The sequence below is a fragment of the Emys orbicularis genome, chromosome 3 (genome assembly GCF_028017835.1).
Source record: "Emys orbicularis isolate rEmyOrb1 chromosome 3, rEmyOrb1.hap1, whole genome shotgun sequence".
Lineage (NCBI taxonomy): Eukaryota > Metazoa > Chordata > Testudines > Emydidae > Emys > Emys orbicularis.
The window spans coordinates 48,632,863-48,651,080 of NC_088685.1; the positions used below are offsets into that span (position 1 = coordinate 48,632,863).

Consider the following 18,218-nt stretch of genomic DNA (forward strand, 5'->3'; position numbering starts at 1 on the left):
ACTTGCCTATAATTACCACCAAATACATGGCTTCCTTACCTCCAATACATCAATGTTTCATCTCCATCAACCACCCAATATGTTTCAAACTGGTATCACCTGAGGGCTTGCATGATCACTTGTTTTGTTAACAGAACCTAGCTTCGGAGCATATGATGGAGCATCTTAGTTTCCATTTAATCCCTGGACTCTACATTTCCCAGCCTCCTGGAGCAGAAGTAAAGACCCCTCCCTCTCACTTGTACTCACACTTTCATGGAAAATGAGTCAATGACATTTGGGGCTGTGTATGCCAAATATTATCTCGCTAGTTCTCCCCCAGATTGTCAAGCCAGCCGTATGCAGAGAGATGTGATAATGGTGGACAGCAACCTTACGGCTTGGGAGGAGAGAGGGTGCACAAAATATTGTTTCTCAGGCCAGCCCAAAAATGCAAAGGCCGGCTCTGCTTAGGTTATATCTACACAGCCCACAGTATGGATGGGTGAACTGCAGCACACACTAGCCTGCTGTGCTGTAATTCCCCCATGTGGATGCTGCAGGTGGGAACTGAAAAGTAGCTAGTTTGTGTTAATGTAGTCCTCTTTAAACAGGATCTAGGTACCATTTAGTTCATGCAGGCGAGCACATGCAGTATGCCAGTGCACACTGCAGTTCACACCCTGAAATCTGAACTGTGGGGTTTTGTAGACAAGCCCTTACTAAAATTTTCAACCTTCGCTAAGGCTGCTACTGAGCCATTCTTGCTGCTGCAAGACTGGGTCCTTTACTTTACATTACCTATCTCCCCTAACAATGCCACTAGGAGCACATGACCTGCAAATTCCCTTCTCCTTCTTGCCATAATCTTCAGCAGTGTAAGAGGAGGAGGAGAGCAGGGTGGGCTAAACTGCTGCTGCACTGAGTCCTGCAAGCTGAATTTTTTCCCACCAGTGCTGTCTGTCCAGCCCCAGATTGGAGTTTGAGCAGCCAGTCCAAGGAGGGAACAAGGGGCCCCCTGTCTCTCAGCTCTCCCAGGGTCAACCCACTCAGCGCCCCAGCCCCAATTTGATTTTCTCTCACTTGTTAATAAATCTTATTTTTAACACAATGATGTGACTTGTGGACTGGCTAACTTCACAAAGGCCCTCCTGGGAGAGAGCAAAGTTCTTCAATCCCTAGGAAGAAGTAGAAAGAGTACAAGGTGTGCCTAGAGTCCTCCCATTCAGCCTCAGTCAGAAGGATATGGACAGAGGTGTCCTCTTCCATAAGGTGCCTTGCCAGGGACCAAGAAAGTGATAGAAGTTGGTGGTGGTGCAGGAGATAGTCCCTTTATCCCACCTTTAGGACCCCAATCCTGCAGCTGGCCAGGACCTGGCCCTGGTGCAACTTAGAGCAACCTAAGCACTCTTTTAAGTTGCACTGACTGGTAATGGCTCCCTTGGGACATTCTGCTGGATGGCATCTTTCTGGAATGCAGCAGCACTGTGGCCTTGCCTCCTATTACCTGGAGACTCACCCTACCCTGGGAAATCCCCATCTGGAGAGTTATGCGGCTTTCTGCCTCCTTTTCACTGCAGTGAGAAAGAGGAGCCAGGACCTGGACCAGCATGTTTAAAGTTGCAGGAATTAAGCATCTGTTTTACTACTACTTTTTTAGAAAGTAAGAAATACACCACCAACCTTTCCTAATAGTATAGGCTAATTATGGGTGTGTGTCAGTCAACTGACAAGGCCAACATTGCTCTTTCTGCTGTAATGAGCACCCCAGACCCTGCTGTCTGCCGTCTCTGCTCTCAGCAATATGGTTCTCTATATCTAAAATCATCTATAACTACATACTTAAAAAAAAAAGACACATGATATGATGAGAAGAAATCAATTGTATCAGCATGAGAATAAGGAAGTTTGAATAGTCTGGTGCTGTAGGAAAGGGGCAGATTGTGCGTGGTTGCCAGCCCCTCATTTTGTAACGCATTTTATTTTCCCCAAAGAGAAGTATTAATTTAAAAAAAGGTTCCAAGCTCAATTCAGAATAACTGTGTTCTATTTTTCATGCAACTTTAGTTTCATTCTGTAGCAGCACCAAGTAAATCAGCTCTGCCTCCCACCTGTAAAAGCAAAAAGACAAGCAAAGGAAAACTTCCAGACAGCGAAAGCCCTCTCTGCAGTGAGCGCTTTTCACTCAGAGTGGACATGAGGGATACTCCTGCGAAAACCAGCTAAGAGGTACACCAGTAATGCTAATTAGTTATCATATGTTACTGTGCCCCAATGTATAGTGTGCCAGGGTTATGATGCACATATTATATTATAGTTAGTCTAATAATACCTTGAATTGAGTCTGGCTATTGAGTCTCTGAAAACCATATCCACATGGAATTATAAAGCTTCTGCAGGCGTTGAGCACGTGTGCTTATTATCATCATATTAAAACATATAAGGCCTTGGAATTCTGTTATAATTAAGTCCTTTAACCAATTTCCATCATAAAGACACCTTAGGTACTTATGATCTTTCCTGAGTTAATGCATTTGTTATTCTGTCTGTGATCTCAATGGATATGTCTACACTGTGATTAGACAACCGTGACTGGCCTGGGTCAGCTGACTCAGGCTCTCAGGGCTTGGACTGTGGGGTTGTATCACTGTTGTGTAGACTTCTGGGCTTGGTCTGGAGCCTGGATTCTAGGACTTTATTGGGTGGGAGGGTCCCAGAGTTCGGGCCTGAGCCCAGATGTCTACACAACAATGAAACAGCCCCACAGACTGAGCCCCATGAGCCCGAGTCAGGTGGCATAAGCCAACTGCAAGTTTTTCTTTGCTGCGTAGACAGACTCCATGAGGTCCTGGGACCGTAAGTCTGAGCTGTGGGTTGGCTGTGGGTGATTTGTGTGTAGATGGAAAGGGGATAAGGTTTGAGCCTGAGTTTGAACCTTGGGCTTACATTGCACTGTAGACATACCCTAAAGCATGTACAGTAATTATTGGACATCTGGCATCCTGTTAGATGAGGTCTCAACACACACGGACACGGACACGGAAAATCCTGGCTACATTGACTTCTCTGGAGCCAGGATCTAACCCAGCATGTCAGTCATTCATGAGGCTTTAAAAAAGGAGGCCCAGTCCTGCTCCCATTGGAGCCACTGACAGCATTTCATGACTGAATTTAATGTGAAAAGCTGTGTAATGTATAAAACCTATGAAAGTGTGAATACAGGCCACAGTGCATTACTCTTAGGACATGCCTACAGGGTACTTTACCGGTATAGGAATACCAGTATACTATACCAGCAAAGCGCTTCTAGTGCAGATGTAACTATACTGGTAAAGCTGCACTATGTATCGGTATAACTTATTTCAACCCCACATGAGCAAAACACGCCATAAGTGGTAAAAGCGCAGCTTTGATGGTGCAGATGCATCTTCACTACAGACTTCTGCCAGCACAGCTATTTCGGTCAGGGATGTGAAAGGTATGACTGACATCTAACCAACGTAGTGGTACTACCGGAAGTCTGTAATGTAGACATAGCCTCAATCTTTATTTACCTAAGGGATGTTCCAGGTCAAAGACCAGCATTAATTATTCATAATAATCAATAGGTTCTATATATATGGAATTTTACAAAGCGTAAGATGTGCCCATCATATAATAGACGTAATATGGACCAAGTTTTTTAAATTTTCAAATTTTTAACCCAAACTCCAGTTTTAGAGGTGTAGTGTTTTCTAACAATTAACGGTGGGTACAAATGATAGCAGTTCCACCCCTAATTACCTACGTTGTCGGAAAAATCCAAGAGTTAGGCAAAAACTATCACTCTAGAGTGCCTAATTTCAGTGCCAAAGTATAGATTTAAGAGACCTTTTTTTTTTGTCTCCAGCTGACCTCTCTTGCACTTGAGGCTAGGCTGGAATAGCTACTACTCCTACATCCTGTACAAGCCTAGGTTTGTGGTGAAATGAGTAGCCAGGGGGCAGACAAGATGAGTGAGCACTGGCCCTGCAGTATCAACAAACTGGGTTTCCATGACGCAGGCCAGCTCAGATGCCTTTTTTGTGTTGATAAAGGCTACTGCAGTAGACTCTATATAGCCGTGTGCTGGGGTCTCCCCTCTCCACCAGGTTGTTCCCAACTCTGTCTAGCGAGGCAGGAATTCACCCAGGAATCGTTCCAACACCCAGATTTATGCCAGCGTCTCTCTTAGCGTGTAGAAACCCTCGGTGTCATTGCAGAGAGGCAATGGGAGTATAGCATACATTTCAAATGCCTAAAAGGAACTCTGCTTCCACCAGTCACAATCTTGGCTGCCTCTTCCACCTCAGCTCTTTAGTTCTGGGTTAATTTGCTTTGGACTCTGTCTGATTCTTATGTGCAAAGCAGGCTCATAAGCCCACACATTCAGACAGGTTCCCCGGACCTGTCCCCAGCCCCAAGCTCAGCCCCTCAGCCTGCTGCAGCACAGCACATGCCCTCTTCTGTAGTCTACACTTTCCAAAAAGGCAATCTCACCCACCAGACAGAGGAGAGTTGGCAGCAGGAATTAGGGGTGGGATTTTCTGCCTGCTCTATAGCCAGCCAGGGTTCCTGGATGGCATGTGAGGTCAGCATCTCCTACTGAGGATCTGGGGGTAGGGCAGCCTTCATAGCACTGCTGCTGCTGATCTGTGGAGTTTGGGCTCCACAGCGGTATATAAGGGACTAGTAAGCAGTAAGGTGTTCATAGATAGTATTGTGGAGACCACAATAATGGATTTAGGCAATATGTGGTATCAGACAGCGGGACAAAGAGTAGCTGTAATACACCCCCACAAAACACAACCCAATGCAACAAACAAACCTGCCCTCAACCCCATGAGATACTTTTTAAAGTACAGAGACCCCTGAGCACAATGGTCTCCAGAATGTGAACTGTATTTTTTTTACTCCTTATTTTGATAAAATATTGTTATGAACTGGGTGAAACCTTGTTATGGGGTGAGTTGAAACTTCATTTAGAATAATGGGTGCATGAACGCATCCTTCAATTAACCTAAATGTAAGGATAAATTAATCCCAATCTCACACCTAAAACAAAAGGGTTATGTGCACCTGCCCAGGAGTTTTGGACTGTGTGGGTGGAGGGGCTTTGGCTTTCTGTGGCTGAGTGGCGCGGGAGGGAAGGTGGAACACAGAACCAGAGAGAGACAGAGACAGCCTGACGAAATCCAAGCAGAAGCCTTTAAGCATGATGCAACCCTGAGAGAAACCTAGAGAGAGGTTCTAGGTCGGGGATGCTGGCTGAAGAGAAACATGGGCCTGTAAGCTAAGAAACTGCTCCTTTTGCCTTTGGTTCCTCCTGCGTTCTCAGAAGCAGGATTTTGTACATTCCTTGTAAATAAACAAGATTGTATCCAAGTAAATTCTAGGCTCCATCATCAATTTCTATTCCCAACTGGAACATTCCAAGGCACCGAACGTTTGACTAGCTGCTCGGGTCAAAAAGGGGTAACACTATTTTGGGTCAAACTGTATCATTCCTCCCTGAAGCAAAACTTCCATTGACACCAGTGAGTTCTGACTGAGCAATGCCTGCAGCACTAGGTCCACTCAACATTTCTGTAACAATTTAGCTAAATGAAAACATAATGAACCTTTAAATGAACACTAAAAGTATGAGCCTCCACCACTTAAGCTAAAGGACTAAGACTCCCGAGTGTTAACTGTAGCAGGCTCGTTATCTTTTTAAATGGACCAGCCTCTAGAGTGGGACAATGACCTACATTCTCCTAGTGTGCATTAAAAAAGCAAGTAGGAACAAATTATGTTCATTTGCATCCATGTAAATCTCAAATAAATCCACTGAGATCAATGGAATTACTCTGTATCTACAAGAATGTAATAGAGCAGAATTTGGTCAATACTCTTTGCCAGCTTCAATGACATTTGTGCATGCTTTAGGGAAGCAGAAAATTAGTTATCGTTATTAGTACATTGTGATGCAAGGCTATTATTAGGACATCATAATATTAGAGGAAAAAATAAGTATTGCTTTATACTTCTGTATTTTTATATTTTTGTATTCCTAAAATATTTTCTAGATTAAAAATTACAGGGAAGACGTTACTTAGCCACTTTCCACAGTCAGTTCAAATGCAAAATCTCTGAAAAGATAGTAATGCATATACCATGTAAATTTGACATAGATTAAGTGTGAAACAACAGCATGTTATTTTAACTGCCATACCCCTGAATTCTGTCTGTTTCTCATAGATGGATTTTGTACTGGTTTGATTTAAATAATAATAGGACTATTTTATACTGCTCTCAGAAGAGGGAAACTGCTCTGAAACAGGTATTTTAAATGATAGCATAAAACCTTCACCAAAGAAAGTGAATAGTATACTGATGTATAACTAATTAGACTTCACACTAATTTGTATCTGCCCATGTGTTCTCTGAGTTCATAATCACTGTATCTATTGAAATTGATTTCTACTCTAAAAGGCATGATCCTGCAAACACACAGGGAGTAACTTTACTCACTTGAATAATCCTATTTAAGTCAATAGGTGTAATTAATAGTTTGGTGATCATGAGTGCAGAGAACTTTGTTTTTAAAAAGATGAGATTAAGGGGAGTCCTCCTATGGGTAAAGTTATCCACGAATAAAGTGTTTGTAAGATTAGGCCTATATACCATACTGCAGCTTCTGTTCTTTTCTGCACATCATTTTCTCTCTTCCCCTTTTTTGTCTCCTACAGACTGCCAATGAGAGAGGTTCTGTCTAGCTGCCAGGGCAAGTATTATTATTTTTTTTTAAACTGTCTTGGTTACAATCTGACCACTAAAATGTACCCACAACTAAAGCTAGGCAAAATGTTTCAGCTGAATCTTTTTTCCAGAAAAAAAATGAAGATACTTAGATCAACTGAAACATTTTGCAAATTCGTGTCAATTTCATTGAATAATTCTTATTCTTATTGTTATTATTTGATTAGCCACATGCTGAAAAACTTTTGTGTGGGGTTGAACCCAGATTTTTTTCCAGGTTTTTGGAACTGTCAGCATCCTGAAAAAAATGAGTTATACTAACAGCTCTACTACCCACAACTTCAACTTCACTTTAAGAAAGTTTTTCTGTGCTCACATAATATAATAGAATGTTTTAGCTGTATATTTTTGCCTTAAACTTAATTAGTTTAATTTGGGTATGTTCCATCTATGACTGATCTTTCCAACAGTAACCATTAACATATCATTCTACTTAGTGGCACTATACAGTTAAATTTATATTCTAAAGTGACTATTTTTAAAGGTAACTTGGTAAATCAGTTGCATAATTAAAACAGATGCTTTTTGAATTATTATTTATTTTTACAGCTTTTATTTCAAATTTTACAGCTAAAAGTGAGCTAGGCACTAGTATTTATTCAAAGACATGGTCCCTTCCCCAAAGATCTTACAATATACTTTTAGGTGTGACATGAGTAGGAGCAAGCAATAGGGAAGATGAGGTGAAGAATGACAAAGGTTATAGTATTTACTCTGTTATGGTTATGCACACATCAGGATAGTTCCATTAAAGTTAATGATTTATTATGGTAAATTAACATAGTTCTTGCAGACAGTACATTATGCTTGTGTGTAGATACAGAACATTGTGTATTTATCAGCCAGACTCTCAGGTGGTGTATGTTGGGGTGGCTCTGTTGTTGTCAGAGGAGCTATACTTATTTATACCACCTAAGGATCTGGTCCTATATAGTTTTTGTGTTCTAGTTACCGGTACATGCATGTGAAAATTCTTCTTTTCTTTTGCAGCTGTAAATTAGGATCAGAAGCTAAAACTGTAGAGTATTTTGAAGCCTGTTGCAATGCTGAAATGAAATCAGTGCCTCAAGTGGATTTAAATGTTGTTGTTTTTTTAAATGTTGCTTCTTTTTGTATTAACTGCAGTGCAGCAGTAGCACTCAGAGCTATTTTTAAGAGATAATCTAGAAAGTACCAGCAAAAAGAGCCCCACAGATACAGAAATGAATGTGGCAAATCTACATATAGTGTCTTGAAATGTTTGCTGTAGTTTTAATGTATGCCACAAAGCACACATCACGTTTTCTTTAGAAAACAAGTTATATTTTGAAATTAAATAAACTTGGTGTGTGTGTGTATATATATATATACACTGAAAAGTGTTTGTTGTGATTCATTTTCTGCATAAATCCATTTCCAAACATTAACTAATGAAGACTTACCAGCTCTCCAGGAAATTCTGCTCCCCCATCCTAAAACCTTTTCCCCCAACTGATTTGTAATATTTTACACTAAAGTCTAAACAACAGGAAATTTGGAGCAAAAAGGACACCAGTAGTTAGGCGAAAGAGGTGTCACAGTTCAGGGCAACTGCACCTGTATTCCCCTTCTATGGTCTAGCAAAGGCACCCACTTATCAGCTCTCAGCTCCTCAGCCATCACCTCTCTTGAGCAGAGACCAGCAGGGTTCCCTGCCTACACTGTGAGTTCCCCAGCTGCCTTAGCAGGCCTGCCTTGTTTTCTCCCCAGGGGCTATAAACAGCATAATTGCCCGAAGTTAGAAGTTACCATACAGTCTTTCTAAGCAAGTACATTATTTTTAAGGTTAAAACATTACAGAAAAAATATTAAACATAGCAAAAACCTACACACATGCTAGTAAGCTTATCAGAGATCACCCCAATTCCCTCCAGGGTTCTGGCAGGTGATCACACAGCGGTTTTTCTGTGGTTACAAGTTCATAACAGCTTTTGCTCACAACAAGAATCCTCATGAATCTGTGAGTCACTCCTTTTTATACAGTTTGCCCTTTGATCTTGGGACCCTGTGAACAGGTAATCACCAGACAATGGATTTCTCCTCAGGACATAGCTTCAAAATGTTGGATTTACATTCCCTTCCTCCCGAGTATTTCCTAGGAAACCCACTTACCTAAAAGTTCATTCTTGTCTGGCACCATTGTTTAAAAGTCCTCTGATGCACCAGGATTTACATTAGTCATGTCTCCTCCCTTGAGACAGTGCATACAATCCCAGAAAATACATACATTTTGCATTTATAACACTCTGGACTCCAAAGTTAATTAAATTTGATTCAATAAAGTTTGTCCAGGATATTGCAGGAAATTGCCATTTCTGTAACAGGGATTGGTGGAGATATCAGGAACTATTACACTGAATTCTTTTCTCAAGAGACTAATGGTAACAGGTGTTAAGAGCATACCTCTTGAGAAAAATACAGCCATCAAATAGATGGCAAAAATGACTGAGGAGAGCACTTCAGTGAGTTCAAGAGGCTGTTTCAGAATATAGATTAAGAAATAGGTATAGGAGTGAATACATTGACAAAAAGAAGCAAGAAATGCAAAAATAAGTGGGTATAATGGGTCAATCTCATTCTAAAGAGTTCTTAGGTTTGTTTTCATTCAGCCACTGAACGAAAACAAATTAGATCATACAGATTTTTATATTTATTTTTAAAATAGTGCTTACTGTGAACGTCAATGCAAAAGAACAAATAGCCTCTATGCTCCATTTCTGAGAACAATGACTCTTAAGTTTCTGGACTTTTAGTAACTCTTCTTTCCCATTCTCCTAAGGCTTCACTTTTCTTGTGAGATTCTTCAGAGACTGATTTCTTTTTTATGTTTGGATTTTATGTTTGTAAATCCCAAATCCCACGGGGCTGATCTGCATATCTAGCAGAGATTATTATTCTATCAGCATGTTTTAAACTTTAAATAAGTGAATCTTTGTAGACTGAAGCTCATAAGTGGAGGGAATGCAAAGAAGATAAAAAGCTCTTGGAGGAACAGTAAGTTACAAGAATCAATTTTTTTCACTATCTCCTTGTTTTGTGAGTTTCTTTATCCATGTATATTTAAAAAAAAAACATTTTCTATGGCTGTGGAAATGGCTTCTTTCAACCAATGAAAAGGGAGAGTATATTGGTAATTACAGTCTCATGATCCTATCCCTAATAAAAGAATAGAAAAATATTTATTTTAAGGAAAGCTTATGAATAGCAACTCCCACCAGAAGAAACTGGATTGCTTTTTCAATAGAACTATAAAATTAATGGGTGGAGAGTATAACATATTTGGTCCAGGTTTTGTGGTCTTTACACAGTGTTTATTCAGTCTTTGCTCAGGTAAACACCCATTGATCCTAGTGAGGATACTTTCTTTCACTGTCACAAACACACAGTAAATGCAATTTCTGTATTGTGCTGAAGCAACCACACCTTAAACACACTTCTGCTGCCCTGTGGCTGCTTTGAGCCACACCACTGGCACAAACCAGTCTTAAAGGTGGTCAAAGTGGCCAGCTGGGGACTTTACAAGCACAAGGAAATCCCTTGGTGTTATAGAGGCTTAGGGGAGACTAGGGATGTTTTGAAAGGTGCAGTTAGGGATCTGGTCAGAGTTCTGTGTTCTAGCAATTCCTGGCTGCTGCATCAGACTGAAGTCTCGAACCAACACGTACGAGGTAATGGGTGGCACCCAAATATGTTAGAGGGTGGCACCTAGATACATCGGGGTAATATGTAATTTGCTTGTATCTGTGTATAAAGATGTATCTCAGAGGAAGTGTCTTTGTCTGGCCTAGGGGATAGTGGAAAGTCCCACCAGTAACTGAGCTAGTCCATTGTAAGAGGCATACATGTGTTCGTGTACCTGTGACGATTGACCCAGGGCATTAGGACCGTGCTTTGTCGACAATAAACTTGACCAAGTTCTTTTGCTACGAATCGAGTCTGTGGATTTATTAGGTTGTTCGATTGGAGCCTGCTATCTCCACTATTTGCGCAGAGCTGGGACAGCATGCTGAAAGAACACACACACAGCCAAACATCTGACCACAGTGCTAGCCCCTATCATTGGAGAATTTAAGTACACTATGAGCAAATATGGGGGGGAGAGGGGAAGAGAGGGAAGGTCTCTACCTGATACACTGAAAGCTCTTACATGAGTCAGCAGTGTGTAATGGCTAAGGTGCTGGACTGGGAGCCATAGACCTGGATTCTATTCTTGGCTTCTGACATGTGATGTTAGACAGGTCACTTCACCTCCCTGGACTTCTATTTTTCTTTTCACCCTTTGACTGCCTTGCCTAACTGCGTTGTCAGTTCTTCAGGGCAGGGACTGTCTCTCATTGTATGTTTGTACAGTGCTCAGCACAATGAAGCCCTGAGCTGAGTTGGGGCCTCTAGGTACTACTGTGCAAATAAATTTAACAATAACAGCCACATCAGAACTTGGGCTAAGATCAGGTAGAAAATGAATAACTTTCTGAAAAATTAACCTTGCTAATGACACTCTTCTCAAGCACCGCTGACAGCTGCCTGGTGGAACCTTGGTGGCAGTTCAGCTTGTGTGCCTGTGATAATGGGATGAATTTTCAGAGTGCCTGCAATGTCTATTTTCAGCTCTGAAAATTCTCCCAAGTATGAGAACATCAAAAACTGAGCACGCCCCTTCTGGATTGTTTCCTAATGGCACCATCTGCTGTGTCTCCTTTAACAACTGTAATTCTTTGCTTCCAATGTGCCTCTTTTGGAGTGTGAATTGTAGGCAGGCGCTAACCACGCTGTCACTTTCTAGCTGTAATGCCATGATGTACTTCTGAAGGGGTCTAGATAGTGAGGCCTTAATGGAGGTGACCAGGTGATTAGAAATGAGATTTTAAAGGTGGCCAGGATGATGGTTCAAATATGTCAAATGCCGTTTTGAAATAATACGCCATGGAAAATCCCATCAATATAATCATGCTTGAGTTGGGTAATTTCAATGGTCACTCACTGTACGTCTCTAAGGAAAATGCTGAGTAATATGGCAAATACTTAAGTACCCAATAAATCTGCACTGCATTTTTAATCTCTAGGGCCTGGTCCAAAGCCCATTGAAATCTTTCCATTGACTTCAGTGCATTTGAATCTGGCTCAACTGCCAAGATATTGTGCTTAATTGTAAAGGAGGAGAACTGTGTCCTGAATCTTAGCAAGAATTTTCATATTTTCACTAGATCAATCTCCAAGGGAAGATTAATACAGGAACTGTATTAAACACTTACTGTAAGCACTTACTGTAAGTGAACTTTTTGCCTGTGGGATCTCACAGCATGAGTGGGAGTTGGACAGATTTTTACTTACAAAGAAAACAGTTGAACTCTCCAAAAAAGTATGCTGAACCACATTAAATGATGCTCAGGTATTGTTCAGGATTACACATAAACCAACCAAGGGCAGGAAAATCAGCTTATGCTGACTACAGTACCATAGCCTGTGTTGCAAAACAAAGGTGTTTGGAATGTTTTCATTTGTACACTCCTTTAAAAGACATTCCTTTTTAATATTTGCAAGCCAGTTCACCTTCATCCCAAACAGTCTTCACCCTGAGCAACTCTGTCAAGTTTCATCCTTGAGCATCTGTCAACAGTTGACTATGGATCTTTAAAAACAGAAGTTCGTAATTGGAAATACAAACATGTCTTTTCTGTGCTGGCTGGTATCACTATAACATATAACAACTTTGGAAGCTTGCTTTTCTTCTCATGCTTATTCAGAGAAAAGTAGTAACTCTGCAAGGTTTTTTCCCCAAGAAGGCATAGGAAAAGATCAAAGACCTGATTCTCGCTAACATCAGTGTAAACCAGGAGTAATTTTTACTGATGTGAGGGAATCAGGACCATTATCTCTAGGAAGCAGCTCACTGCAATTCCTGTGAACATATCTTTTCTGAGCTCCAGTGCAAAATGTATACACAATGAATCATTGCATTTTAACAATAGAATCTTAAAAAAATGTCCAGATGTTAATATTAGAAGGGCAAAGGTTTCAAGTCTAAAGTCATGTCTACACTACAAAGTTAAGTCAACTTCATGTAAGTCAACATCGAGCCTCCAATTTAAGCAAGTTGATCTTGCATGTAGCTGTCCCACAGTGCATGTAGCTGAGTGTAATTTTGGGTTGGGCTTGCAATGACCTATGGGACCAAAACATTGGTGCGGGTGGTTATGGGAGCATGGTGTTAGCCTCCCATGATGCACTTACCTCTCTCCGTGAAATCAACAGCAAACAAACCAAGCCTTTTTCGTGCCTTTTTTTGTAAGCCTGGGTTACCCATGTGGATGCCATAGCATGATAAGCATGGCCCGCGGTCAGCGGTACACTGTTGTGCTGAGCATTACAAACACCTCATGCCTTATCCTGCAGTATTTACACAGCCGATACAGGAGCTGCCGCACGGAACAATGTGATGCCATGCAAGCAACCCTGCTGGAAGACATAGAGTGGAGCAATTCGCAGTTGCTGGCTACTCTCATGCATCACCTTGACATGGTTGAGTAACGTTTCTGGGCCCAGGAAACAAGCACTGACTGGTGGGACCAAATCGTTATGCAGCTATGGGATGACGATCAGTGGCTGCAGATCTTTCAAATGCATAAGGCCACTTTCCAGTACAGTGTGAAGAGCTTTCCCCAGCCTTGAAGCACAGCAATACTAAAATGGGAGCTGCGCTGACTGTGGAGAAGCGAGTGGAGATAGCTCTGTGGAAGCTTGCAACGCCAGACTGCTACCAATCAGTGGGGCATCAATTGGAGTGAGTAAATCTACCATGGGATTTGCTGTGATCCAAGTTTGCAGGGCCATCAACAGACTTCTGCTAAGAAGGGTAGTGACTCTGGGCAACGTGCAGGACATAGTGGATGGTTTTGCCACAATGGGGTTCCCTAACTGCAGTTGGGTGATAGATGGAATGCATATCCCTATCTTGGCACCAGACCACCTTGGCAAAGAGTACATAAACCAAAAGGCGTACTTCTCAATGGTGTTGCAAGCGCTGGTGGATCACGGGCTGTTTCACCAACATCAACGTGGGATGGTTGGGAAAGGTGCATGACGCGCACATCTTTAGGAACACAGGTCTGTTCAGAAAGCTACAAGCAGGAACTTTCTTTCCAGACCACAAAATAACCATTGGTGATGTTGAAATGCCAATCATGATCTTGGGAGACCCAGCCTACCCCTTGCTCCCATGGCTCACAAAGCCGTACACCGGCAGTTCAACCATAGGCTGAGCAAGTGCAGAACGGTGGTGGAATGTGCCTTTGGACGTTTAAAAGGTCACTGGTGTAGTTTGCTTACTAGGTTAGACCTCAGTGAAAGCAATATCCTCATTGTTATTGCTGCCTGCTGTGTGCTCCATAATATCTGTGAAACAAAGGGAGAAAAGTTTCCTCTGGGGTGGGAAGTTGAGGCTTATTGTCTGGCAGCCAATTTTGAGCAGCCGGACACCAGGGCAATAAGAAGAGCACATTGAGGGCCTCTGCGTCTGTATGAGGCTTTGAAAACCATCTTCAGCAACGAGCCAGAGTAATGTGACACCTATGTGTGTTGTTCCTTACCAAACTGTCCCCTCCATTGTATTTTCTCCCCTGTAAACTCCACCTCCACCAACCACCATGTGTTGAATGAATAAAGAACCTTTTCTCCGCAATCTATTAAGAGACACTGAGACAGCAAAGAAAAGTAAGATAACCTGGGGAAAAAGGGTTGATAACACTGGGGGTGGGGGGAGAAACAAGGAAAGCTTGCTTACAGATGCACTGCAATCAAAGGTGTGGGAATGGGCGCCTTCTGGTCCTTGTACCCTTCTCTTGAGTGCAAGGGATACCAAACTTTTTCCTTCCCTCCCCCCACCCCCGTTATAGGATATTTGGGGGAGGAGAATGTAGAACTGGGCAATGATGGCAGCAGGTTCAGCATAGGCTGCAGAGGAACTCTAGCATATGGCTGCCTTTCTTGAACCTCAACCAGACACCTCAACATGTCTGATTGCTCCTTCATAATCCACACCATATCTTCTTGTGTGGCACGCTCTTGTTCCCTGCATGCTCTCCTGTCCTCCCTGTCCATGTCCAGGTTCTCGGACAGTGTAATTCGTCATGCTCTGAGCTCTGTCTTGTCATACTCGGAGGCGCACATTAACTCATTGAACATGTTCTCCCGAGTCTTATTTTTCTGCCTTCTAATCTGGGGAAGTCTCTGTCCCAATGTGGAGGATGTGCTGATGGACAAGGTTTCAGCTGCAAAGAATGCAAAGCACGAGGGTAGCATTGACAGTGCATACATTGTTTCTGGTGCAAGGTTACTTCTTTTTATTAAAAAAAACACCCCTCAATACACGTCACTGCAAGCCACAATGTAATCACAACCGCTGGCTATTGCAAGAGTCAGTTTGCTGCTCCAGCCATGGTGAGTAAAGCCACGAGGTATGGGCGAGAGGTCTTGTGCTGTAGCTTTTGTGAAGACATCCTTCGGATCACGGGTTGGAACTTGAGAAAAGGCCCCTTTCCCCTACAACCTGGATGGTGCCTGAGGACAGGCACCAGGTAAAGTCCCCCAAATAGTTTGTTTTTTACAAAAGCAGTACCAGGTTTGGGGGAAGGGAGACAAACAGGAAGCCACCCTTTACAGGCCACTTAGGTTGGCAGAAGGGACTCGGTAGTGTAGACACATTATTAGATCGACTTAATGCGGCTTATGTCGACCTAAATTTGTCGTGTAGACCAGGCCTAAGATTTATTCTCTGGAATACAGGAACACAATGCTGAGTGCTTGCACGCTGCTGATTCTGGCCCATTTACTCCCTTCAGGGATTTAGAATGAAGAAAAGAATTCAACTAATACATTTTCTTTATTAGTTTCCTTCTCTCCATGTGCTTTTTTGCACTTGCACTAGTAGACATGTAGAGAGGGTCCAGCAAAAGCAATCCTGGCCAGGCAGCCATGGGTATTCATAGATTCTAAGACCAGAAGGGATCAAAAGTCTAGTCTAATCTCCTGTATAACACTGACCATAAAACTCCCCCAAAATAATTGCTAGAGAAGATCTTTTAGAAAAAAACCACCCCATCTTGATTTAAACACGGTCAGTGATGGAGAATCCACCATGGCCCTTGGTAAATTGTTCCAATAGTTAATTACTCTCACCATTAAAAATTTACACCTTGTTTCCAGTCTGAATTAGTCTAGCTTCAATTTCCAGCCATTGGATTATGTTTTAACTCTCTCGCTAAAGTGAAGAGCCCATTATTGCATATTTGTTCCCCAATAGATTGTAATCAAGTCACCCCTTAATCATCTATTTGCTAAACTAAATAGATAGAGCTCCTTGAGTCTATTGCTCTAAGGCATGTTTTCTAATTCTTAATCATTTCCATGGCTTTTCTCTGAAACATCTCCAATTAATCAACATCCCTCTTGAGTTGTGGACACCAGAACTGACACAGCAGTAGTGGTCACACCAGTGCAAAATACAGAGATAAAATAACCTCTCTACTCCTTCTCGAGATTCCCCTATTTATGCATCCCAGGATCACATTAGATCTTTTAGCCAGTGTCACACTGGGAGTTCATGTTCAGTGATTATCCACCATAATCCCCAAATCTTTTTCAGAATCAATGCTTCCCAGAATCCCCCATCGTGTACATCTGGCTTACATTCTTTGTTACTAGATGTATACATTTACATTTAGCTGTATTAAACTGCATATTGTTTACTTGACCCAAGCTTACCAAGCCATCATGATTGCTCAGTATCAGCGACTGATTCCTCTTCATTAGTTAACTGTTCCCCCAATTATTGTCAGCTGCATATTTTATCATGATGTTTTTATGTTTTCTTCAAGGTTATTAATAAAAATGTTAATTAGCATAGGGCCAAGAACTGATCTCTGTGGGTACCCACTGGAAATACACCCACTCAATGCCTGTGAGACATATCAGTTAGCGAGCTTTTAATCCATTTAATATGTTCCATTTTAATTTTATATACAATGCAGGTACAGTTCATCTGTTCTTTTGAACAAACATCATTCTTTAGCTCTCACATAGTGGTAGTGTTTTGGTTGCTTGGAACAAAACTGAAGAAGGAGCTTAATATTCTAATGAAAATCAATGGTCCAAAGACCTGGATTACATGAGAGAGACAGAGCAGAGTGCAACCTAAATTTGATGCAATTTCCAATCATAAAGAGAACATATTGGTTAGACATGGAATAGCTGGCAATAAGTGTTGCAGAGATATTAACAGGCAGAACGAATGGTAACTTCACTTGCATCATTTGAGCTCAAGATATTTTAATTTTGGAAGTTAAAAAGTGTAGAATAAAAAATGGTTGGATCATCTATTTCCCCCTTAAGAGTACTTATCTGTACTACAATCCTTCTCAGTTGCTAAAGAATGCATTAAACAACCAACAATTTAAACAGATGGATATTTATCCTCTCAGGATAAATAGATATGCTCTGTTTCCAACAGACTTTTTTAAAATCTTGGGTAAACAATGCAGTTTATAGCAATTCCGACTAATGGTTAATACATAAAGATTCTGCCCTTCAAAAAAAATGCTAGTTTGTAAATTTCTGTTCAGCCTTCTTTCTGAATAACAACAGGAGATTCTTGCACTTATACTAACCCATCAGACATTTAAAGGATTTGAACTCACTGACATATAAAACTCAACATATAGACTCAAGAATGTAGCACAAAGGCCAGATCTTGATTGCAATAGAAGTTTGGATGGAGAAACAATTTGTCTTTAGAAGTAATTTGCCATTAGAAGTTTATTCCACTGAAGACCACAATAATTCAGGGTGCAGTAGACCCAACAGGAGTTACAGTAGGATATGAAGCTGTTATCCTGGAAGACATGATGACCGCAAATTACATTACTTTTCCAAAAAGCTGTTTGTTATTTTGATGAGTTCTGTACCTTGTATCCTCCTGGTCCTATAGATTGTTACCCTGATTTCTGGACTGTCTATCATAGACAGCCTTCTTACTCACCCACATCAGAACGTACAAGGACTACTCCCTTGGAACTACCAGGTAGGTACTAAGAATGTGTTCAAATGGCATTATTACAGCATAGTGGAAACATAACCAGAAGAAAAGCTACTGATTGAATTTTAGTATGTTATCATTTAAAAGTTGTAGAATCTACATAAGCACTGGAAAAGTTGGTGTTTCACAAATGTAATAAAAGCAGAATCTAGCTCCCTATTACTTCTTTTCTTTAGACTTAATTAAATAAAAGTCCTTTTGTTCTTCCTTTAGCCTAACCTACTCATATCCAATTTTTTTCTAGAGCTAAAGGGAGAGATCCTCATCTGGTGTGAATTGGATACTCCATCAAGTTACACTGATTAAAACTAGC

At 41.4% G+C, this 18,218-nt stretch overlaps 1 protein-coding gene across 1 annotated transcript in view; it reads left to right on the forward strand.

Moving 5' to 3' along the window:
• Nucleotides 1-2,205, forward strand: part of MLIP (muscular LMNA interacting protein) — a 160,889-nt gene extending 158,684 nt beyond the window's left edge. Inside the window, exon 15 of the mRNA XM_065402009.1 lies at nucleotides 2,047-2,205. Within this exon, the coding sequence (XP_065258081.1) occupies nucleotides 2,047-2,205 (159 nt within the window). The remainder of the gene's footprint in view (nucleotides 1-2,046) is intronic.
• The last annotated feature ends 16,013 nt before the right edge of the window (nucleotides 2,206-18,218 follow it).